The sequence below is a fragment of the Apteryx mantelli genome, chromosome 35 (genome assembly GCF_036417845.1).
Source record: "Apteryx mantelli isolate bAptMan1 chromosome 35, bAptMan1.hap1, whole genome shotgun sequence".
Classification (NCBI taxonomy): domain Eukaryota; kingdom Metazoa; phylum Chordata; class Aves; order Apterygiformes; family Apterygidae; genus Apteryx; species Apteryx mantelli.
The window spans coordinates 1,176,836-1,199,841 of NC_090012.1; the positions used below are offsets into that span (position 1 = coordinate 1,176,836).

The 23,006-nt window shown below is 73.1% G+C and overlaps 2 protein-coding genes across 5 annotated transcripts; one reads left to right on the forward strand and one right to left on the reverse strand.

Annotated features, from left to right (window-relative positions):
* The first annotated feature begins 1,194 nt into the window (after nt 1-1,194).
* On the forward strand, nt 1,195-19,380 carry LTBP4 (latent transforming growth factor beta binding protein 4). 4 transcript variants are annotated; one of them, XM_067314430.1, is made up of 32 exons: nt 1,195-1,242; nt 1,465-1,634; nt 6,039-6,245; nt 6,551-6,795; nt 7,067-7,169; nt 7,309-7,383; nt 7,493-7,615; nt 8,559-8,723; nt 9,006-9,152; nt 9,229-9,390; nt 9,668-9,799; nt 10,108-10,233; nt 10,351-10,470; nt 10,550-10,675; nt 11,065-11,190; nt 11,574-11,699; nt 11,979-12,104; nt 13,011-13,130; nt 13,194-13,319; nt 13,386-13,511; nt 13,832-13,954; nt 14,059-14,190; nt 14,853-14,981; nt 15,244-15,369; nt 15,450-15,824; nt 16,231-16,299; nt 16,389-16,517; nt 16,618-16,767; nt 17,063-17,215; nt 17,765-18,217; nt 18,315-18,464; nt 18,970-19,380. In XM_067314430.1, the coding sequence occupies exons 2-32, from the start codon at nt 1,517-1,519 to the stop codon at nt 19,122-19,124; spliced, it is 4,743 nt and encodes a 1,580-aa protein (XP_067170531.1). In that variant the 5' UTR covers nt 1,195-1,242; nt 1,465-1,516; the 3' UTR covers nt 19,125-19,380. The 4 variants fall into 4 exon arrangements, with proteins under 4 accessions (XP_067170531.1, XP_067170533.1, XP_067170532.1 ...); XM_067314432.1 differs by lacking the exon at nt 13,194-13,319; XM_067314431.1 differs by lacking the exon at nt 10,108-10,233.
* A 228-nt stretch (nt 19,381-19,608) lies between these two features.
* On the reverse strand, nt 19,609-21,978 carry LOC136994974 (potassium channel subfamily K member 6-like). Its single transcript, XM_067314437.1, has 3 exons — nt 21,785-21,978; nt 20,113-20,508; nt 19,609-19,994 (listed from the first exon to the last, which is right to left on the reverse strand). The coding sequence occupies exons 1-3, from the start codon at nt 21,969-21,971 to the stop codon at nt 19,777-19,779; spliced, it is 801 nt and encodes a 266-aa protein (XP_067170538.1). The 5' UTR covers nt 21,972-21,978; the 3' UTR covers nt 19,609-19,776.
* Nucleotides 21,979-23,006: the final 1,028 nt, after the last annotated feature.

The window sequence follows — 23,006 nt, forward strand, 5'->3', positions numbered from 1 at the left end:
GGGGGGGGGCTGGCAGCGGCCGCCGCCGCCTCCTGAAGCGGCTCCTGGAAAAAGTGCGGCGGAGGGGCCGGGGGGGCCGCGCTTCCTGCGCCGCCCCCGCCCGGGCCCCCCCGGGCCCCCCCGGCCTCAGTTTCCCTCCTGGCGGCTGCAGCACGGGGGGCGGCGAGGCAGGGGGCGAGGGGGGGGGCCCGGACGCCTGGGTCCCTTCCCCGCCTGGGGGAGGGAACGGTTGGTGAAGTGAGATGTCCGGTCTCAGCAAGATCCAGCCCCCCCCCCCGGGGGGTCCCCTCTCTGGCGGAGGGGGGGGGATGTGGCCGGGGCCCCCCCTCACTGCCGCCCCCCCCAGCCCCAGCGTGTGCGGGGAGTCCTGCTGCCCCGGCTGGAGCCCGGTCCCCCCCACCCGCCCCTGCGGCAAAGGTACGGGGGGGCTGGGGGGAGCAGTGGGGCTGGGGGGAGCAGTGGGGCCGGGGGCGCCGGGGGGAGCCATGGGGCCGGGGGGAGCCGGGGGCCGGGGGGAGCCGGGGGCCGGCGGTTTATGGGACCGGGGGGAGCCATTCCCGATATGGGCTCTAGATGGCAGCAGCTCCCCACTCACGGGCCGGTGGGGGGGACCCCGGGGGGGTGTGGGGTTTCCTATGGAATATGGGATTCCCTATGGGGTCTAGGGGGTCCCCTATGGGATATGAGTTCCTCATGGGGATCCCTCATGGGATATGGGGTCCCCTATGGGGTGCAGGGCTTCCCTGTGGGGTGTGGAGTCCTCGATGAGTGTCCCCTATGGGGTATAGGCGTTCTCCTATGGGGTGTGGGGTTTCCTATGGGGTAGGGGGTCCCCTACAGGGTGTAGGGATTCCCCTATGGGGTGTGGGGTCCCCTATGGAGTATGGGGGTCCCCTATGGAGCATGGGCTTTCCTACGGGCTATAGGCATTTCCCTATGGGATGCGAGTTCTCCATGGAACTCCTACGGGGTATGGGGGTCTCTGCTAAGGCATGGGGGGGACGTGGGGCTGGCCGGGGGGTCTCAGCCCCTCACCCGTCCCCCCGCAGCTGTCTGCGCCCCGCTGTGCCGGGGCGGGGGGCCGTGCCGGGCGCCCCCCCACTGCCGCTGCCGCCCGGGCCCCGCCGGCCCCCGCTGCGAGAGAGCTGCCCCGGGGGGCCACGGGGAGCCGCCCCCCACGGGGCCGCCCCCCACCCCGGCCACCCCGCGGCCCCCCGCCTCGCTGCGCTGGCAGCCGCTGACGTGAGTGGGGCGCGTGGGGCGCGGGCGAAGCGGGGGCCCCTCCGGGTGCGGGGCAGCTGGGGGGGGCTCCATCTAACCCCCCCCCCGCGGGTCCCTCCCCGGGCTGGGAGAAATGGGGGGCTGGGGTGGGAGCCCGGACGCCTGGGCCCTCCGCGGCAGGGCAGGGGGATGCGGGATTGGGGGGGGGTCCAGAGTGGTGACCCCCCCCCCGGCCCCTCCCAGGCTCTCGGAGCTGCGGTCAGTGCTGCGCCGCCGCGTGCGCCCTGCCGACAAGATGAGCTCTCTGCTGGCCAGGCACCTGGAGAGCCACGGGAGACGGGGACGGGGACCCCCCCGGGCGCAGAGCCCCACGGCGCGCCCGCCCCGTGGCCAGCACCAGCCCCGCACGCCCGGTAAGGGGGGGTCTGCACACCCCCGTCCAGGGGGGCTGGGACCCCGGGAAGGGGGCTGCGGTGGCGGACACAGCTGGAGCACAGGGGGACCCCGGGGGGGGCAGGCAGGGGTGGGGGGCTGCGGCCGGGGGCTCCCAGCCGGCTCCTCTCAGCGGAGGCTGACAAGGATTTTCCAGCTGACGTCAGCCCCCGGCTGGGGGGGAGGCAACCGCGGGGGGCTGGGGGCCCTGGAGGGGGGCCGGGCAGGCTGCCCCCCCCCAAACCTCCCTCCTTGCCCACTGCAGTCTGGCAGGGGGGGCAGGAAGGGGGTCCCCAGCAGCTTCCCCTGCCTGAGTGGCCCAGTGCCCATCACCGTGGCCTCGTGGCTGTTGGTTCTGCGGCCTCTCCGGAAGGTGCGTGTTGGGGTTCATGGTGGCGGGGGCCCAGGGCCCCCCCTCAGTCCGGGCCAGGTGGCTGCGGCTCTGCAAGGAGACCCCCCAGGCCCGGCCCCCTTGGCGGGACCCCGCGGAGGAGCCCCGGCGTCCTGGCTCCCGGCCGCTCTCCCGCTCCAGCCACTGCACCCTCCGGTGCTCCCCGCACTGGGAGCGGACCCAGGCGTCCTGGCTGCTGGGGGGGGGGTGACGTCAGCGGCTGTTCGTGCAGCCCCAGGATGCGGGGGGGTGCCCGGGGCCCGGCCTGTCTGTCTGTCCGTCTCCTGTCTGGGCGTCCCGCGTCCCTAGCGAGGTCCCCATCCGGGATGCTGTGTCCCCAGTGAGGTCTGTGCCGGTGGCTGCCGGGGTCTTGGTCCCCAGCGAGGTCTGGGGGCCTCGGGGAGGTCTGTATCTGGGGGGACCCTGCTCCCCGGGGTGATCTGTGTCGGGTGCTGCTGAGGACTGGCGGTGTCGTGTCCCCAGTGAGGTCTGTGCTGCGACTTGTCCGGGGGCAAGGTCACCATCTGGGGGGACCTTTGTCCTCGGTGAGTTTCCTGTTCGGGGGTCCCTGTCCTGAGGTGCCGTGTCCCCAGCGAGACTCCTGTCTAGGGGGACACTTGTCCCCATCAAGATCCCTGTTCTGAGGTGCCGTGTCCCCAGAGAGACTCCCATCTAGCGGGACACTTGTCCCCAGTGAGGTCCCTTTTTGGGGGGTGCTGTGTCCCCAGTAAAGTCCTTGTCTGGGGGCCGTATCGCCATCAAGGTTCCTGTCCAAGAGACCTATGTCCCCGGTGAGGTCCCCTGGTTCCCTGTCTGGGGACCATGTCCCTGGAGAGGTCCCTGTCCAGGTGTCCTAGTCTTGGGCCATATCCCCAGTGAGATCCCTGTCCAGGAGTCCTGTGTCCTCAGGAAGGTCCCTGTCCAGGGTCGCTGTGTGGGGCCGTGTCCCCGGTGAGGTCCCGTCCAGGGCAGTGTGTCTGGCAAGGTCCTCGTCTGAGAGTCCCACGTCCCCAGCAAGGTCCTGCCTGGGGTCCCTGTCTGGGTCTTGTCCCCAGCGAGGCCCTGTCCAGGGTCCATATCCCAAAGTTCTGTCTGGGCCATGTTCCCAGCAAGCTCCCTGTCTTGTGTACCTGTCTGAGAGTCCTGGTGTCCCATCCGGACCGTGTCCCATCCGGGCCATGTCCCTGGCAAGGTCCCTCTCTGGTGTCCCTATCCAAGGGTCCTGTCTGGGCCATGTCCCCAGTGAGCTTCCCCACCCCATGTCCCCATCCAAGAGCCCTGTGTCCGCAGCGAGGTCCCGCCCGAGGTCCCGTCTGGGCCGTGTCCCCGGCAAGCTCCCTGCCCGAGGGTCCCGTGCCCCTGTCTGAGGTCTCTGTGTGGGGCCGCATCCTTGTTGGAGGTGCCATCCGGGCCGTGTCCTGGCTGAGGTCCCCATGTGGGGCCGCGTCCTCCTCTGAGCTCCCAGCCGGGCTGTGTCCCGTCCGAGGTCCCCATCCGGTGTCCGCACCTGAGAGCCCCGAGCCCCCCCCCCCGTCCGAGGTGCCGGCGGGGCCGTGCCCGCGGCGAGGTGCTGCCCGAGGCGGGGGTCAGCGGGGCCGGGCCGGGCCGGGCCGGGGGTCGGCGGCGCCGTTCGGTTCCGAACCGGGCCGGGCCGGGTGTCGGCGGCGCCGTTCGGTTGCGAAGCGGTTCGGTTGCGAAGCGGCCCGGGGGCGGCGCGGTGCAGCGCGGTGCGGCGCGGCGGGAGCCCCAGCCCCAGGCGCGGCGGCCGCGGCCCCGCCACACGTTGTTGTTGGCGCGGGGCCCGGCGCGGCGCGGAGCCGCGTCCCAGAGCCGCGGGGCGCGCGGAGCCGAGCGGAGCCGCCGGGCATGGCCCCCGCGCTGCTGCTCGCCGCCGCCCTGGCGCTGCTGCCGGGCCCCCCCGGCGCCCCCGGCCCCGCCGCCGCCGCCGCCGAGCGGCTCCGCGTGCTCTTCACGCCCGCCGTCTGCCAGCTCCGCTGCGCCGGGCGCCGCTGCGCCAACCACTGCGAGCGGGGCAACGCCACGGCCCTGGAGAGCGGCGACCGCGCCGGCCGCGCCGGCTTCCGCCTCTGTGAGTGCCGGGCCGCGGCGGAGCCGGGGGGGCCGGGGGGGCGCGGGGTGCGCGTGCACCGGGGGCTCCGGCGCACCGGGGTGCATCGGCGGCTCCGGTGCACCGGGGGCTCCGGGGCACCGAGGGTGCACGAGGGATGCGGGGCTCCGCGGTGCCCGGTTCCGGCACGCCGAGGGTGCACGGGGGATGCGGGGCACACGGTGGGGGGGGGTACGGGGGGGCTCTGGCTGCCGGGAGTGCACGGGGGATGAGGTGCTCCGGGACGCCCAGTTCCGGCACGCCAGGGGTGCAAGAGGGGACTTCGGCATGCCAGGGGACTCCAGGGTGCCTGGGGGGCACCAGCTCGCTGAGGGCGCGCGGGGGATGCGGGGCTCCGGGGTGCCCAGCTCCAGCACTCCAGGGGATTCTGGGATGCGCGGGGGGCCTCCGGCACGCTGGGGCTGCACGGGGGACTGCAGCGGACTCCGGGGCACGCAGGGGTCCGGCACACCAGGAACACCCAGCTCCGGCACGCCGGGGTTGCATGGGGGGCTCCGGGGTGCACAGGACTCGGGGGTGCATGGGGGGGGGGCTCCAGCAGCCCGGGGGTGCACAGGGCTCAGGGGACACCGGGGCCGCACGGCTCCCGCACACCTGCCCCGGTGCCAGCCTGGCTCCACCCGCGCCGAGGTGCGAGGCGGCCCCGGGCGCCTGCTGGGGTCCTGCGGGGCTCCCCCAGCCCTGGCGCCCCGGTGAGGGGCATCCCAGGGCACCCCTGGAGGGGGTGGGTCCCGCAGGCCGGCTCGCCCCGTGCCGTGCCCAAACACCTGCAAGTGCTGGTGCACCCGGACCCCCCCCCCCCGGGGCCAGGTCCAGCTCTGGGGTCGCGGCAGGTCCCGTCCGGGGGGGGGGGGGGGGCCGCCCCCACCTGCGCCTGCGGCTCCCTCCCGAGGGGAACCCAGGCGTCCGGGACCCGCTCCGCACCCAGACCCGGCGGGGGGGGAACCGAGGCACCCGGGCTCCCCCCCCCCCCGCTCCGGCCCCCGGGGGCTCGCGGGGTGCCGCCGGGACGCCGGGGGGGGGGCAGCGCTCGGGAGCAGCCGCCCCTCGCCGGGAGGCACCGGGAAGGTGGGGCCGCTCCCGGGGGGCCGCGTCCCACCCACGCCGCCGCATGAGCTCATCGCCCCGGCGGAGCGCGCACCCCCTCCGCTCCCACCTCCGCGGCGGGGCCCGCCCAGGCTTCCTCCGGGGGCGAACGCCGGGAATTCGGAAAATAAACAAGGGCCCCAAGCTCCGCGCTGCGACTCGCAGGCGCTGGAGCCGAGCCACCTGCTCGGACGCCTGGGCTCTGCCGGCCGGGACGCCGGGGCCCCTTGCGCCTCGCGTCTCCCCGCGGTGCGCCGCGGGCTGAGCCGAGCCCGGCCCCCAGCGCCGCCGCCCCGGGGGGGGGCCCGGCTCCGGGGGGGGGAGGTCCGGGCCCCGCCGGGCCGAGCGGGCAGGAAACGAGCCTTTCCGGGCGGCCGGGGCCACCCCGGACGTGCCACCCCCGCTCCCCGCAGCCGGGGCCGCCCGTCGGGCCGGGCCCCGGTGGGGGGGGGGGGGATCGGGTTTGCAGCCCCCCCCCCCCCGCCTTGCAAAGCCCTTCGCGGAAGGTCCGTGCCCTCCGCCGCGGGGTGCTGGGGCTGGGAGAGGACCCAGGCGTCCGGGCGTCCCTCCCCGCCGCCCGCCCCCTCGGGCCGCCGCCCGCCCCCTTCCCAGCTGCTCTCAGCTGCTGCTGCCGCGGCATCGCGGGGCGAGGGGCCGCGGCCCGCGGGGGGGGGGGGGGGGGGGGGGCGCAGCGAGCCGCCTCCCGGCCCCCCCGCCCGGGAAGCCTGTCCCGCGGGGGTCCGGGCCCCGCTGCCCTCCCAGCGCCGCTCTGCCTTGCAGTCCTCTGCCCGCTGATGTGCCGCAACGGGGGGGTCTGCACCCAGCGGGACGCCTGCCTCTGCCCCCCCGACTTCACCGGCAAGTTCTGCCACATCCCCGCCAACCGCACGCAGCGCGCGGGGCCCCCCCCGGCGGGGCCCCAGCCCCAGTCCCTCACCAAATCCGTGTACACCCTGCCGCTGGCCAACCACCGGGAGGAGCGGGATGGTGAGACGCCCTCCCGGGGGGCCGGGGGGCTGGAAGGGGGGGCTGGGGGGCTGGAAGGGGGTCCTGGGGGGGGCTGTGGGGTCACTGGGGGGCTGGAAGGGGACACTGGGGGGCAGTGAGGGCTATGGGAGCACTGGTGGGCTGAAAGGGGCTACTGGGAGGCTATGGGGTACTGGGGGTCTGGGGGGGTACTGAGGGGCTATAGGGGGCCTGGGGGGGCTCTGGGGGGCCCAGCAGGGCCGGGGGGGTCTGGGGAACGCATCCAGGCTGTCGGCGCCCGCTCCCCACCAGCCTCGCTCCCCCAGGCGCCCTGTCCATGGTGAGCGTCCACGTGCAGCACCCGCCCGAGGCCTCCGTCACCATCCACCAGGTGGAACGGGTCCGCGGCCCCCGCGCCGAGGAGGAGGAGGAGGAGGCCGCGGCCCCCAACGCCCTGCCGGGCCCCCGCTCGGCCCTCTACAGCGTCCTGGCCCAGAGCAGCCCCCGCGTGCCCGGCTACGGCGAGAGCGCCGGCTACGGATACTGCTTCCGGCAGCTCCGTGATGGAGAGGTAACCCTGCCCGGGAGCCGCACGCCGGCCCGCACGCAAGGGGACGGACGCGGCAGCGAGCAGCGTGTGTGCAAGGATGCGGTGGGGTGCCAGGACACGCGGGAGGGTGCGCGGGTGCTGGGGAGGCGCACGATGCGGCTGCCCCTCGGTTCAGCCTCCCGCATCCCCCCCTCGGTGCAACCTCCTTGTGTCCCCCCTGGTCCACGCACGGGACAGAGGGGGGTTTCGGGGCTCTCCCCCCTCTGACCCATGCCGTCTCCCCGTCGTGCAGTGCAGCTTGCCCCTGCCGGGCCTGCGGACCCAGGAGATCTGCTGCCGTGGGGCCGGCGTGGCCTGGGGCGTCCACGAGTGCCAGCCCTGCGACGCGGAGACAGGTGAGGACGGCGCTGGGAAGGGGGGGGCGTTTGCAGCCACGGGGACCCCGGGGGGTGGCGGGCGGCGGGCTGGGGGTCCCGGCGGCTGCCGGGGCACACGGGGAGGCTCCTGCCCTGATTGCTGCTCTCCCCACACCAGCCAACCTGCCGGCGCAGGGGCAGCAGGACGCCCCGTGCCCCAAGGGCTTCCAGCGCTCCAACGGCTCCTGCGTGGGTGAGTGGGCGCCGGGAGGGGACGCAGGGCGGGGGCCAGCCAGAGCCCCCCGCTGTGTGCCCGTGGTGCCGGGGGGTCCGGCCGCCCTGACGGCCCTGTGCGCCCGCAGACGTGGATGAGTGCCAGGATGGGGGCTTCTGCCAGAACGGGCTGTGCACCAACACGCGGGGGAGCTTCGCCTGCCTCTGCCACTCGGGCTACATCCTTGACTCGTCCCGCAGCAGCTGCATCTGTGAGCGCCCGCCACGGCCACGGGGACAGGCACAGGGACGGGCATGTGGACAGGCATAGGGATGGGCATGGCCATGGGCACGGGGATGGCGACGGGCATGGCCATGGGGATGGGGATGGACTTGGGCATGGGGATGGAGATGGAGATGGGCACAGGGACGGGCATGTGGACAGGCATAGGGATGGGCATGGCCATGGGCACGGGGATGGCGACGGGCATGGCCATGGGGATGGGGATGGACTTGGGCATGGGGATGGAGGTGGAGATGGGCACAGGGACGGGCATGGCGACAGGCATAGGGATGGGCATGGCCATGGGCAGGGGGATGGCGACAGGCATGGCCATGGGGATGGGGATGGACTTGGGCATGGGGATGGAGATGGAGATGGGCACAGGGACGGGCATGGGGACAGGCATAGGGATGGGCATGGCCATGGGCACGGGGATGGCGACGGGCATGGCCATGGGGATGGACTTGGGCATGGGGATGGAGGTGGAGATGGGCACAGGGACGGGCATGGGGACAGGCATAGGGATGGGCATGGCCATGGGCACGGGGATGGCGACGGGCATGGCCATGGGGATGGACTTGGGCATGGGGATGGAGGTGGAGATGGGCACAGGGACGGGCATGGCGACAGGCATAGGGATGGGCATGACCGTGGGCACGGGGATGGCGACGGGCATGGCCATGGGGATGGGGATGGACTTGGGCATGGGGATGGAGGTGGAGATGGGCACAGGGACGGGCATGGGGACGGGGACAGGGATAGGGATGGGCATGGGGATAGGCATGGGGACGGGCATGGGGACAGGCATGAGGCTGGACAGGCAGGGGAGCAGCATCCCCCGAGCACCGCTCCGCGCGCCCCTCGGTGCCCCGGGGACCCGAGGCGGATGCCAGGGGCTCACGCCGTGCCCGTGTCTGCCCGGCCGCCCCCAGCGCACCAGGTGATCTCGGAGGCCAAGGGCCCCTGCTACCGCGTGCTGCGGGACGGGCACTGCGCCCTGCCCACCCTGCGCAACATCACCAAGCAGATCTGCTGCTGCAGCCGCGTGGGCAAGGCCTGGGGGCACGGCTGCGAGCGCTGCCCCCCCTTCGGCTCCGGTGAGACCCCCCGCCCGGCTGCGATGCTGCCCGGACGCCTGGATCCGCCCTTAAGGGGTTGAGGGACCCGGGCGCCGGGTTGGATGGAGGGTTGGGAGCCAGGACGCCTGGTCTCTCGCACGGTTTTGGGGAGGGGACTGGGTCCGGCGTTGGGCTGCAAGGGGGGAGCAGAGCCGGGACGCCTGGGCTCTTTCCGGGGCTCACGTCGTGCAGAGCGGCCAGGGAGGGCGTCCCCGTCCCCATCCCCCTCCCCGTCCCCAACGCTGCCTCTCCTGGCTGCAGAGGGCTTCAAGGAGATCTGCCCGGCGGGACCCGGCTACCACTACTCGGCCTCCGACCTGCGCTACAACACCCGCTACCTGGGCCACGACCTGCCCCGCGTCCCCGTCGGCCGCCCCCGCGGCCCCACTGCGGCTCCACCGGCCACCCGTGAGCATCCCCCCCCCGCCACCCCCCTTGCCCCCCCCCCCCAGGGCTGCCCTCACCCCGCTCCTCTTGCCCACAGCCCGCTGGCGCGGACCCCCGCCGGGGCCGGAGGAGCGGCGTCCCGGCCGGCTGCCCCCCACGCGGCCCCCACCTGTCCCCGAGGTCTTTGTCGTCCCTCGGCCCACCCCGGCGCCCGCTCGGCCCGTCCCCACGCTGGCCCCCCGCGAGGTGCCAGTCCCAGGTAGGACGGGGACAGGGACGGGGACAGGGACGAGGACAGGGGGCTGCAAGGTTGCACCCGAAGTGGATTGTTTCCTCCCTCTCATGCGCGGTTGCACGTGTGTGTGCAGCTGCACCCGTGCAAGGTTGCATGCACGCACCATTGCACGTGTGCGGTTGCATGCATGTGAGGTTGCGGGTACACGCCGCTGCACACATGCGAGGGGGCACCCGTGCACCACTGCACCCACGCGCCGTCGTGCACATGCGCACGCCTCCCCGTTGCCCTCTGTTTGCAGCGCCCGGCGGCACCGTGTGCGAGCGAAACCCCCAGATCTGCGGCCCGGGGCGCTGCGTCCCCCGCCAGGGTGGCTACACCTGCCTCTGCCACCCCGGCTTCTGGCTGAGCACCCAGGGCACCCACTGCATCGGTGAGGGCTGCCAGGGCTGGGGAGGGGGCGCAGGAGCAGGCAGGGGCTGGGGAAGGGGAGGGGAGCCGGCAAGGGGCCGGGGTCCCTGCCTCATGGGTGCACGCGTCCGTCTGCGCACCCAGGTCCCTGGAGCAGAAGGGACCGGGGCCCTTGTCCATCTGTCTGTCTGCACCTGTCCCTCTCTCCTTTGCACCCATCTGTCTATGCACCTGTCTATCCATCTGTCCATGCACCCATCCGTCTGTCCACGCACTCGTCTGTCCGTGCACCCGTCCATCTGTCCACGCACTCGTCTGTCTGTGCCCCAGATGTGGACGAGTGCCGTCGGAGCCCCCGTCCCTGCACCAATGGCCGCTGCGAGAACTCGGTGGGGAGCTACCACTGTGCCTGCGCCCCCGGGTACCGCGCCGACGCGGCCGGCACTGACTGCCAGGGTCAGCGGGGGCCGGGGGGGCTGGGCCCGGCCTGCCCGGGCGCGTGGGGCCGGGGGGCTCCGGGGCTGGGGGGGGTGGGGGAACCGCTGGGGGCTGAATCTCCCCGTGTCTGTGCAGATGTTGACGAATGCACCCAGCAGCCCTGCGCCGGCGGCCGCTGCGAGAACACCCCCGGCTCCTACCGCTGCGTCTGCCCTGCCGGCTACCAGCTCGGCCCCCCAGGCACCGGCTGCGCAGGTGCCACGGGAGGGGGCCGGGGCCGGGGGGGGCTGCGGGGGGAGCGGGGCAGGGCGGTCACGGAGCCCCTCTGCCACAGACATCGACGAGTGCGCCCAGAGCCCCCGTCCCTGCGCACCTGGGCGCTGCGAGAACACGCCCGGCAGCTACCGCTGTGCCTGCCCCCGCGGCTACCAGGCCGGCCCCGACGGCACCCAGTGCGTCGGTAAGAGGGGACGGGGCCCCGCGCACGGGCGCTGGGGGCAGCGGGGTGGCAGCGCGCGTGCCGTGGGCAGGGTGCATGCGTGCGTGGGCATCTGTGAACACACATGCAGTGGTGTGTGTGCGTGCACGGGTGTCCATGGGCATACGTGCATCAGTGTGTGTGCATGCACGAGTGTCCATGGGCATGCACGTGTGGCTGCATGGGCATGCACGGGTGTCTGTGCACATGCAAACATCCGCAGTGGGTGTGGGTGTCTGTGCACAGGCAGGTGTCTGAAGGCACGTGTGTCTGTGCGTGTCTGCGTGTCCGTGCATGCACAATGCCTGTGTGTGCTCCGTGCCCCGGGGACAAGGCCCTTCTCCCCGGTGCCATTCGCTCTCTGCCCACAGACGTGGATGAGTGCCAGCAGAGCCCCCGGCCCTGTGCACCTGGGCGCTGCGAGAACGCGCCCGGCAGCTACCGCTGTGCCTGCCCCCGCGGCTACCAGGCCGGCCCTGACGGCACCCAGTGCATCGGTAAGAGGGGACGGGGCCCCGCGCACGGGCGCTGGGGGCAGCGGGGTGGCAGCACGCGTGCCGTGGGCAGGATGCATGCGTGCGTGGGCATCTGTGAACACACATGCATTGGTGTGTGTGCATGCACGGGCGTCTATGGGCATACGTGCATCAGTGTGTGTGCATGCACGGGTGTCCGTGGGCATGCACGTGTGGCTGCATGGGCATGCACGGGTGTCTGTGCACACGCAAACATCCGCAGTGGGTGTCTGTGCACAGGCAGGTGTCTGAAGGCACGTGTGTCTGTGCGTGTCTGCGTGTCCGTGCATGCACAATGCCCGTGTGTGCTCCGTGCCCCGGGGACAAGGCCCTTCTCCCCGGTGCCATTCGCTCTCTGCCCGCAGATGTGGACGAGTGCCAGCAGAGCCCCCGGCCCTGTGCACCTGGGCGCTGCGAGAACGCACCCGGCAGCTACCGCTGTACCTGCCCCCGCGGCTACCAGCCCAGCCCTGACGGCACCCAGTGCGTCGGTAAGAGGGGACGGGGCCCCACGCATGGGCGCTGGGGGCAGCGGGGGTGGCAGCGCGCATGTCCGTGGGCAGGGTGCATGCGTGCGTGGGCATCTATGGACACACGTGCATTGATGCGTGTGCATACATGGGTGTCTGTGGACATGCATGCATCGCTGCATGGGTATGCACGTGTGTGTGTGCGTGTCCACATGTCCGTGCATGCACAAGTGCCCATGTGTGCTCCGTGCCCCGGGGACAAGGCCCTTCTCCCTGGTGCCGTTCGCTTTCTGCCCACAGACGTGGACGAGTGTCAGCAGAGCCCCCGGCCCTGTGCCTACGGGCGCTGCGAGAACTTGCCCGGCAGCTACAGCTGCTCCTGCCCGGCTGGCTTCCAGGTGAACGCGCAGAAGACCCAGTGTGAGGGTGAGCCGGGGCTGGGGGCGTGCGGGGCAGTGGCCATGCCGTGGGTTGCCTGTGCTCTGTGCTGTGGGCTGGCCGTGCCACGCACTGGTCGTGTTGCACGTGGCAAGCTGGCTGTGCCGTGCACTGACTGTGTTGCACGCCGTGGCTGGCCACGCACCGATCACATTACATGCCATGGGCTGGTCAGGCCACGCAACGATCACGTTGCACGCTGCAGGCTGGCTGTGCTATGCATGGATTGCATTGCACGCTGTAGGCTGGCCATGTTGTGCACTGATCGCGTTGCACGCCGCCACGGGCTGGCCGTGCCGCACGCCGATCATGTTGCATGCTGCAGGCCGGCTGTGCCGCACGCCAGTTGTGTTGCAAGCCGCTGCAGGCTGGCCGTGCCGCGCACTGATCACGTTGCACACCGCTGTGGGCTGGCCATGCCACGCGCCGATCGCATTGCACACCGCCGTGGGCTGGCCATGCTGCACGCTGGTTGTGTTGCACACCTCCATGGGCTGGCCATGCTGCACACCGATCACGTTGCACGCCGCAGACTGGCCATGCGGCACACTGGTTGTGTTGCACACCGCCGTGGGCTGGCCATGCTGCACACCGATCACGTTGCATGCTGCGGGCTGGCCGTGCCGCACGCTGGTTGTGTTGCACACCTCCATGGGCTGGCCATGCTGCACACCGATCACGTTGCATGCTGCGGACTGGCCATGCTGCACGCTGGTTGTGTTGCACACCGCCGTGGGCTGGCCATGCGGCGCACCGGTCGCATTGCACGCTGCGGACTGGCCATGCTGCACGCTGGTTGTGTGGCACACCGCCGTGGGCTGGCCGTGCTGCGCACCGGTCGCGTTGCACGCCGCGGGCCGGCCGTGCCGCGGTTCACCCCACTGTGCCGTGCAGACATCGACGAGTGCGAGAACCACCTGGCCTGCCCGGGCCAGGAGTGCGTGAACACGCCGGGCTCCTTCCAGTGCCGGCCGTGCCGCGAGGGCTACCAGCTCCGCGACGGGCGCTGCGCAGGTAGGGCGGCCCCTGCGGCTCGCGGCCCCCGGCCCCCGGCCCCCCTAACCCTCTGCCCCGCAGACGTGGACGAGTGCGCGGTGGGCTCGCCCTGCGGCCCCCACGGCCGCTGCAGCAACACGGACGGCTCCTTCGGCTGCGAGTGCCGGCGCGGGTACCGGGCCGGCGGGGCCGGCGGGCCCTGCGCAGGTGAGCGGGGCGGCCCCCGGGAGCCCCCGCGCCGCCACCCACCCTGACGGCCTCCTGCGCCCGCAGACGTCAACGAGTGCCTGGAGGGCGACTTCTGCTTCCCCCACGGCGAGTGCCTCAACACCGAGGGCTCCTACAGCTGCCTCTGCGCCCAGGGCTACAGCACCACCGCCGACGGCACCGCCTGCACCGGTGCGTGTGTCCCCCTGCCCAGGGCCCAGGCGTCCGGGCCCCGGCGGCACCGTCCCACAGTCGCGGTGCTGCCGGGGCTGGGGCTGTCTGCAGGCTGGCGGCCGCTGGGGAGGATGAGGATGAGGATGAGCGATGGGGATGAGGATGAGGAGTGGGGATGGGATGGGGAATGAGGATGAGGGATGGAGATCAGAATAAGAAGGGATGGGGATGAAGATGAGGGATGGGGATGAAACAAGGATGGGGGGTGAGGATGGAGGCTGGTGCAGACGTGGGGTCCCTTTCGCCCCCCCCCCCATTTAACCCCACGTCTCTTGCAGACGTGGACGAGTGCCAGCGCGGGGGGGTCTGCGAGGGGGGCCGCTGCGCCAACACCGACGGCTCCTTCGACTGCTACTGCCCCGCGGGTTTCCGCACCGACGCCGACAAGGCCCTGTGCCAGGGTGAGGGGCTGGGGCTGCCCTGCCACGCGGCGGGGCCGGGGAGGGGCCGGTGCCCCCGCGGCCGGGGCTGCCCGGGCCATCTGCGAGGCTGCCGTGTCCCGCAGACGTGGACGAGTGCCGGGAGTACGGCACCGTGCTGTGCGGGGCCCAGCGCTGCGAGAACATCCCCGGCTCCTACCGCTGCGTCACCGACTGCCAGCCAGGATACCGGGCCAGCGCCAGCGGGGACTGCGTCGGTGAGTGCGGGGCGGCGCGGCCGCTGGGATGGGAGCGGGACCGGGACCAGGACCGGGACCTGAAGAGGCATGGGGACCAGGATGGGCATAGGGACCAGGACTGGGACGGGTAGAGGGACTGGGATGGGGGCATGGGCACCAGGACGGGGAGCGGGATCGGGACGGGGACCAGGATGGGCATAGGGACCAGGACTGGGGTGGGCAGAGGGACTGGGATGAGGGCATGGGCACCAGGACAGGGAGCAGGATCGGGATGGGGACCAGGATGGGCATGGGGAGCAGGACAGGCACCAGGACCAGGACCGGGATGGGTACAGGGACCAGGATATTCATGGGGATGGGGACCAGGATGGGCTCAGGGACCAGGACAGGGACTGGAAGGGACATGGGGACCAGCATGGGCATAGGAACAGGGACCAGGACCTGGAGGGGCATGGGGACCGGGATAGGCGTGGGGATCAGGATGGGGACCAGGATGGACTCAGGGACCAGGACAGGGACTGGGATAGGCATGGGGACCGGGATGGGGACCGGGACCAGGGTGGGCACAGGGACTGGGACAGGCGTGGGGAGCAGGATGGGCTGCTCGGGGGCCGTGGGTGCCCGGGTCTGCCCAGCCTGCCCGTGCCCCGGCCGGGCCTGGGGCGTCTCCTCTGCCGCAGACGTGGACGAGTGCCGGGAGTACGGGGCCGCCTGCGGGGCCCAGCGCTGCGAGAACCTGCCCGGCTCCTATCGCTGCGTCACCGACTGCCAGCCGGGATACCGGGCCGGTGCCGGTGGGGACTGCGTCGGTGGGTGCCAGGCACCGGGATGGAGCCAGGGGGCTGTGCCAGGGGGCACGGGGGCCGGGGGGTGCAGAGGGGCAGGGGGACCATGCCATAGGGTGCAGAGGGACCGTGCTATGGGTTGCAGCTGGTTCGTGCTCGGGGATGCAGGTGCACCATGCCGGGGGGTGCAGAGGGGCAGGGATGCCATGGAGCACGGGGGGGCCATGCCGAGGTTGCGGGCAGGTGCCCGTGGGAGCCGACGCCAGCGGTGCCGCGGCCCTTGCAGATGTGGATGAGTGCGCCAACGGGACGCTGTGCGGGGACCACGCCGTGTGCCACAACCTGCCCGGCTCCTTCCAGTGCGTCTGCGACCAGGGCTACGAGACCGCCCACGACGGCCGCCACTGCCAGGGTAGGGCACCGGGGGGCCGGGATGCCAGGGGGCCGGGCGCCAGCTGCGCCCCGACACCCCGCGTCCCGCCGTCCCCCCAGATGTGAACGAGTGCGAGACGCTGGCGGGCGTCTGCGGCGCCGAGCTCTGCGAGAACGTCGAGGGCTCCTTCCTCTGCCTCTGCCCCGACAGCCGGGACGAGTTCGACCCCATGACGGGACGCTGCATCCGGCCGCCCGGCGCTGGCCACCCGGCTCACGGTGCCGGTCCCGGCCCCGGTGCCGGCATGGCCGCAGTGGTGCCCGCCACCGCGGCGCCCCGGCCGCCGGCGCAGCCCCGTGCCGGCGCCGCCGCCTGCTTCAGCAAGGCGTGCGGGGTGCTGGCCGCCAACGTCACCCAGCAGCAGTGCTGCTGCAGCGTGGGCTGGAGCTGGGGCCGCCGGTGCCCTGCGCAGCCCTGCCCGGCCCCCGGCACAGGTACGGCCCCGCAGCCCCCCCGTGGCCCGGCTGCCCGGGTGGGGGGTCCTGTCCCTCGGCGCAGACTTGCTCCCGTGGCCCTGGCTTGCTTGTCGAGGTGCATGGGCAGGGGATGGGGTGCAGGGGGACGGGGATGGCGTGCATGGGGAAGAGGAGAGGGTGCATGGAGTGGGACGAGGTGCATTGATGGAGTGCATGGGCAGGGGATGTTTGCACGGGCAGGGGATGGGGTGCAGGGGGCCGGGACAAGGTGCACAGGGCCGGGATGAGGCGCATGGGGGGGGGGGGGTGTGCATGGGCAGAGGATGATGCATGCAGCGCCGGGCACGGCTGGCATCGTGCCGGCCGCCAGCGAGGTCCCAGCACGGAGGGGGCCGCAGCAGTGCTGACCCGTCTCTCCGCCCAGGGGAATATCACGCCATCTGCCCCCACGGGATGGGACAAACCTCCTCCGGTCCCCAGGGTTTGCCTGCAGGTGAGCGTCACCCGCCGGGGGGGGGGGGGGGGCAGGATGCCGGGACCCCCCGGTCACCAGGGCCCCCTGACCGCCCCGTGCACCCGCAGACGTGGACGAGTGCACAGTCTTCGGGCCGCAGCTCTGCAAGGGAGGGATGTGCGTCAACGCCGCCGCCGGCTTCAGCTGCTACTGCCCCAGCGGCTACTACTACGAGCAGGAGCATCTGCAGTGCATCGGTGAGCCAAGGCGCCCCGACCCCCCCCCTGCCCCTGCCCTGCCCCCCTGCCCCTGCCCCTGCCCCCGCGGCTGCCCCTGAGCCCACGGCTGCCGGCGCAGATAACGACGAGTGCCTGGACGAGGAGGCCGAGCCCTGCATCGGGGGCCGCTGCACCAACACCATCGGCTCCTACTACTGCTCCTGCGACCCCCCGCTGGTGCTGGACGGCTCCCAGCGACGCTGCGTCAGCAACGACAGCCAGGCACTGGGTGAGGGTCCGGGCTCCCGTGGTGTGCACACACGCGGTGCAGCATGGCACGGTGTGGTGCAGCATGGTGTGGCACGGTGCAGCGCGGCACGGTGCAGTGCAGCATGGTGTGGCACGGTGCAGCGCGGTGCAGCATGGCACAGTGTGGTGCAGCATGGTGTGGCACGGTGCAGCACGATGTGGCACAGCACGGCCTGGCACGATGCTGTGCAGCGCGGCACAGCACAGCACAGCGCCTGGGGCCGAGCCGTGGCAGCGGCTGCTGCCAGTGCCCGACGGTGCCTCTCTCTCCGCAGACGCCAACCAGGCCGTGTGCTGGCAGGAGGTGGGTCCCGACCTGGTGTGCGGGCGGCCCCGGCTCGACCGGCAGGTCACCTACACCGAGTGCTGCTGCCTCTACGGCGAGGCCTGGGGCATGGACTGCGCCCTCTGCCCGGCCCGCGACTCAGGTGCGGCCCCGCGGCCTCCCCCCTCCGGCGCTGGCACCGGCGCTGCCAGCCACGCTCGCGCCATGCAGCCCTGCGGAGCCCTGGGCAGTGTGGGGACCCCCCGCATCCCCTGGGCGGTGGGGACACCTTGCATCCCTGCGGACCCCTGGGCAATGCAGGGACCCCCCAGCATCCCTGCAGACTCTCGTCAATGGGGACCCTTTGCATCCCTGCAGCCCCCTGCGTGACATGGGGATCCCTTTGCATCCCTGCAGCCTCCAGGCAATGCAGGGACCCCCCCCACATCTCCACGGACCCCCCCCAGGCAATTCAGGGACCCCCAGCATCCCTGCAGCTGCTGGACAGTGCAGGGACCCCTTTGCATCCCCGCAGCCACTGGGCAATGGGGACCCTTTGCACTGCTGCAGCCCCCTGTGCGACGGGGGGACCCTTTGCACCCCCCGTTGACCCCCTGGGCAATGCGGGGACCCCCTGGCAGTGGGGGCCCTTGCGTCCTCGCAGCCTGGGGTCCCCAGCCAGCCTCTCTTCCCCCCCCCCCCCCCCCCGCAGATGACTTCGAGTTCCTCTGCAACGTGCTGCGCCCCCCCAGCTACGGCCCCGCGCGCCCGGGCCTGGGCTCGTCCTACGAGTACGGCCCCGAGTTCGCGCCGCCCTACGGGCTGCCCTACGGCCCCGAGGTCTTCGCGGGGACGGCGCCGCGCGCGCCCCCCCCGGGGCTGCGCCCCGACTACGACCCCTACGGGCTGGGGGCCGCGGGGGGCTACGACCCCCGGGGGGGCTCCCTCTACGGCCCCCCCCGCTACGAGGCCGCCGACTTCGAGGACTTCGAGGAGCCCCGCGGGCCCTACCGCCGCCCCGGCGCCCCCCGCTCCTACCGCCCGCGCAGCCCCCCCAGCGGCCCCCGCTACGAGCCCGAGGACCCCCAGCCGGGCCCCCCCTGGCCCTACCAGCCCCGCGACACCGGCACCTTCCCCGAGCGCCCCGGCCGCGCCAGCGAGGATGGTGAGTGCAGCTGGGGCGGCGCGGGCGCTGGGCGCCGGGTGCCAGGCGCTGGGCGCGCGGCGGAGACGAGGTCCCTCCTCGTAACCCCCTTTTCCAGACCGCTACGAGCAGTTTGAGGGGCTGCAGGCGGAGGAGTGCGGCGTGCTCAACGGCTGCGAGAACGGGCGCTGCGTTCGCGTGCCCGAGGGCTACACCTGCGACTGTGACCAGGGCTACCGGCTGGACACGGCCCGGCTGGCCTGTGTTGGTGAGAGCCCCGGCGCGGGCACGCGGCCTCGGCGCGCTCCCCGCTGTGCATGCAGATCCCCTCCCGTGCGCGCAGATCCTGTCCCGCGTGCGCAGCCCCGTGCACTCATCCCCGTGCAGGCAGCCCTGCAGCCCCCCTGCATGCAGACCCTTCCCCTTGCACGCAGCCCCCCCGGCATGCCGACCCCCCTCTCGTGCTCACAGTCGTGGGCACGTTGCCCCGTGCACAGCAGCCCCCCCGTCCCCCTGTGCTACTGGCCCGGCCACCCCTGCACACACAATTCCCGCGCCGTACTGTCACCACGGGACCCCCAACCCTCTGTGCGTCCCTGCGGCGGCACGTCCCTTGCAAAGCCGCTTGCATGCAGCTCCCACATGCCCTGCCGCAAGCCTGCAGCCCCTGCGCCCGTGTGCATGCACAGGGCCATGCACTGGGCACCGTGCACCGTGCACACCAAGCCCCCTCCCCGTCCCCGCGCCGCCGCGACCCTCGCTCTGCCCCGCAGACGTCAACGAGTGCGCCGAGGCCGCCAGCTCGCCCACGCTCTGTCTCCACGGGCGCTGCCTCAACACCGAGGGCTCCTTCCGCTGCCTCTGCCCCCGCGGCTACGTCCTGGCGGAGCCGCCGCACCGCTGCGTGCCCGCGCGCCCCCGGGCCTGAGGGCGCCCGCCGCCCCGGCCCCCCCCCGCCCACCCGCCCGGGCCTGTATTTATTGTGTGTATATAGGAGCGGGGCTGGATGTACAGACACGCCGTGGGGGGCACCGGGACCCCCCGGCTCTCCGCTCGCCGGCCGGGGAGGGGGCCCGTCCTGCCCCCAGCGGGGCCACGGAGAGCACCCTGGGGCCGGGGGCCTCCCCGCCGCCCGAAGCCCCCGCCGCCCCGCTTGCACAGAATAAAGGTTTTCTATAAAACGACGCTGCGGCTTGGGGCTGTGCTGGGGGGGGGGTCCTGGGGGGTCCCAACCCTGGTGCAGCTGCAGCAGCCCCGGCACCACCATGTCCTGCTGCTCTGCGAGTGCCCTGAGCTCCTCCGCAGGCTGCAGCGCGTGCCGGGAGCTCGGATCGCACCCAGCTTCCCCGGACGCCCCCGTTTCCCCACCCCGAGGGTGCTGCCGGCACCGGCACGAGCGTGGGAAACCTTCCTGCTCTGGCTAACGTTTATTCCCACAGTCCCTCCTGCGTTCCCTCTCCTGCGTCCTGGACAAGCTGCCCAGTGGCCGGCCTGCCACGGGATGCAGGATTTGGCCCCCACCGGCGTCGGTGCCGTCTCCCACCCCGCCGCGCGGGCAGGGAGGACCGGCGCCTGCGACGCTATCGGTTGATGGAGGCGTAGCCGCGGCGGGTGGCGGTGGGCGGCTGCTCCTCGGCGCGGGGCTCCGGCGCGGGCGCCTCACTGCCCAGGATCCGCGCGGCTTCCTCGGGGGGCTCGGCCAGCGGCGGCAGCGCGGCGGGGAGGCCGTGCAGCTCGGCGACGCGCTGCAAGGTCTGCGCCAGCAGCAGCACGGCCGTCAGCCCCAGGAGCAGGTAGGCTGCCGCGGCGGGAGGAGAGAGCGTCAGCACACGCCGGCACCGCGCGCCCCGGGCCCAAGCATCCGGCCCCCCTGCCCCGTTCCCGCGCCCCGTTCCCGCGCCCCAGGTGCTGCTCACCAGCGACAGCGACCTTGTAGAGCCCCCGCAGTCGCTGGCCGGGCTGCTCGCCCGGCACGAAGTCGCCGAGGCCGATGGTGGCCAGGGAGATGAAGCAGAAGTAGACGGCGTCCAGGTAGCTCCAGGAGGCCTCCAGGGCGCAGAAGGCGGCGGCGGGCAGCAGCAGGAACAGCGCCAGCACCACCGCCAGCAGCAGGGCCAAGTGGGCCCGGGCGGCCCCGCGGCGCGAGAAGCCGCCCCGCGCCTGCAGGTACCGCAGGGGCCGCTCGGTGACGGGGCCCATGAGCCGCTGCGCCGCCGCCGTCAGCACCAGCATGGTGAAGGGGACGCCCAGCGCCGCGTAGACGATGCAGAACACCTTGCCCCCGTCCGAGAGCGGGGCCATGTAGCCGTAGCCTGCGGGGAGGCCAGGGGGTCGCCGGGGCGCCAGCAGGGGCCCAGGCGTCCGCGGCGCGTGGGGCGACGCAGACCCCGGGCTGGCCGCAGCACCCGCTCCATCCCCACGTGCCTGCGTGGCTCCGGGCCAGCCGGAGCGACGGGATGTGGCTGCGGCTCTGAAAGGAACCCTGCGGGTCGCCCCGGCCCCACCACCCCTGGCTGCTCTTTGCTCTGTTCCTGTTGACCCAAGGAGGCCCCAGGCGCCGCCGAGCCCCCGACCCGGCCCCGAGGCAGAGTTTGCCCCGCTGGTGCGCAGCCCCTGCTAGGAAAGGGGCCTGGGGGCCCGGCTGGCTGCAGGGACCCCCCCCGGCAGGGCCCCGCTGCCGACCGGCCGCCCGCCGCGGGCAGCCCCGCGCACAGGATTTCCTGTGGGAGGAAGCGAGCGAGCAGCCGAGTGGCCCCTCGGGGCGAAAGGCGTTTGGGTGCTCGGAGGGGCCCTCGCTAAATACCCACCCTGCTCGCAGCCACCCCCCCAGCAAGGGCTTGCCCCCCTTGGGGGTCCCTGGATGCACGGAGGGGTCCTGGGGAACAGGGACCTTCCTGGGGGTTCCCAGGGTGCTCGGTGGTTCCCAGGGCGCACGGAGGGTCCCAGGACGCCCGGTGCACACAGCTGGCCCCGGGGTGCACGGTGGGCTGGGGGCTGCGGGGACCCTGTTTGCAGGGGGGTCCTGGTTTGCACTGAGAGACCCTGGGTCGCACAGGAATCCCAATTCGCGTGGGGGGGGGGGGGTCCCGGTGCGCACAGGGGTCCGTGTTTGCACAGAGGTCCCAGTTTGCATGGGGGTCCCACTTCTCACGGGGGGTCCTGGTGCAGACAGTGGTGCCGGTTCTGACAGGGCTCCCAGTTTGCACGAGGGGTCCTGGTGCACATGGGGGTCCCAGCGAGCACAGTGGCCCCAGTTTGCATGGAGGGTCCCGGTTCGCACAAGGGGTCCCGGTGCACATGGGGGTCCTGGTTCTCACGGGGGTCCCGGTTTGCACGGGGGTCTCGGTTTGCACAAGGGCTCCCAGTGCACATGGGGGTCCCAGTTCTCACGGGGGTCCCGGTTCGCACAAGGGCTCCCGGTGCACATGGGGGTCCTGGTTGTCACAGGGGTCCCGGTTCTCACGAGGGGTCCCGGTGCACATGGGGCTCCCGGTGCCCAGGGGGGTCCCCATTTGCACGGGGCTCCCGGTTCTCGGGGTGGGTCCCGGTTGTCACGGGGGTCCCGGTTCGCCCGGGGCCCGGCCTTACCCACGGTGGTGAGCAGGGTGGTGGCGAAGAGGAAGGAGGAGGCCAGGTCCCAGTCGGAGGCGTTCGGCGGCGCCGGGGAGCCGGGGGGGCGGCGGGGCCGCTCCAGCACCCGCAGCCCCACGGCGCCCAGCAGCAGCAGCCCCGCGTAGGCGGCCGCCAGCAGCGCCAGCGCCGCGCCGCGCCCCATGGCCCGGCCCGCGCCGCCCCTCACCGCCGCCTCTGGCCCGGGGCGGCGCCGCGCCCCGCCCGCGCCGCGGGGACCCGGCCGTCCCGGCAGGGCCGCCCACCCCTTCCCCGCCCCCCCGGCGGGGTCACCGGCAGCGGGTGCGGGACAGGGCGGCGTGACCGACACCGGGACACGGCCGGGTGATGGGCACCGGGTGATGGGGTGCGGGACACAACTGGGTGACGGGCACCGGGTGACGGGGTGCAGGACACAGCCAGGTGACAGGCACTGGGTGACGGGCACCGGGTGACAGGGTGCAGGACGCAGCCAGGTGACAGGCACTGGGTGACAGGCACCGGGTGACAGGGTGCAGGACACAGCCAGGCGACAGGCACTGGGTGACAGGCACCGGGTGACAGGGTGCAGGACACAGCCAGGCGACAGGCACTGGGTGACGGGCACCGGGTGACAGGGTGCAGGACACAGCCAGGCGACAGGCACTGGGTGACGGGCACCGGGTGACGGGGTGCAGGACACAGCCAGGCGACAGCCACTGGGTGATGGGCACCGGGTGACGGGGTGCAGGACACAGCCAGGCGACAGCCACTGGGTGATGGGCACCGGGTGACGGGGTGCAGGACACAGCCAGGTGACAGGCACTGGGTGACGGGGTGCAGGACGCAGCCAGGTGACAGGCACTGGGTGACGGGCACCGGGTGACAGGGTGCAGGACGCAGCCAGGTGACAGGCACTGGGTGACAGGCACCGGGTGACAGGGTGCAGGACACAGCCAGGTGACAGGCACTGGGTGACGGGCACCGGGTGACGGGGTGCAGGACGCAGCCAGGTGACAGGCACTGGGTGACGGGGTGCAGGATGCAGCTGGGGTGACGGGCAGGAGGTGACAGGGTGCAAGATGCAGCCAGGTGACAGACACCAGAGCAAGGCAGGGCGCACAACCCCGCTCCCCTGCAGCCGCCCCGGTCCTGCCAAACCCCATCGACGTGGGGCCGGGGCTGGCGCAGGGGGGCCCGGCCCTCACCTCACCTCGCCTCG

Excerpts from the sequence above, each read along its gene's own strand:
- LOC136994974 (XM_067314437.1), bottom strand. The coding sequence starts at position 21,971 with ATGGGGCGCGGCGCGGCGCTGGCGCTGCTGGCGGCCGCCTACGCGGGG. Across the intron at positions 20,509-21,784 it reads CACCCTGCTCACCACCGTGG|GCTACGGCTACATGGCCCCG; the intron begins GTAAGGCCGGGC and ends GCCTCCCCGCAG. Across the intron at positions 19,995-20,112 it reads CTACAAGGTCGCTGTCGCTG|CCTACCTGCTCCTGGGGCTG; the intron begins GTGAGCAGCACC and ends CCGCCGCGGCAG.
- LTBP4 (XM_067314430.1), top strand. The coding sequence starts at position 1,517 with ATGAGCTCTCTGCTGGCCAGGCACCTGGAGAGCCACGGGAGACGGGGA. Across the intron at positions 10,676-11,064 it reads CGACGGCACCCAGTGCGTCG|ACGTGGATGAGTGCCAGCAG; the intron begins GTAAGAGGGGAC and ends CTCTGCCCACAG. Across the intron at positions 13,512-13,831 it reads CGACGGCACCGCCTGCACCG|ACGTGGACGAGTGCCAGCGC; the intron begins GTGCGTGTGTCC and ends CGTCTCTTGCAG.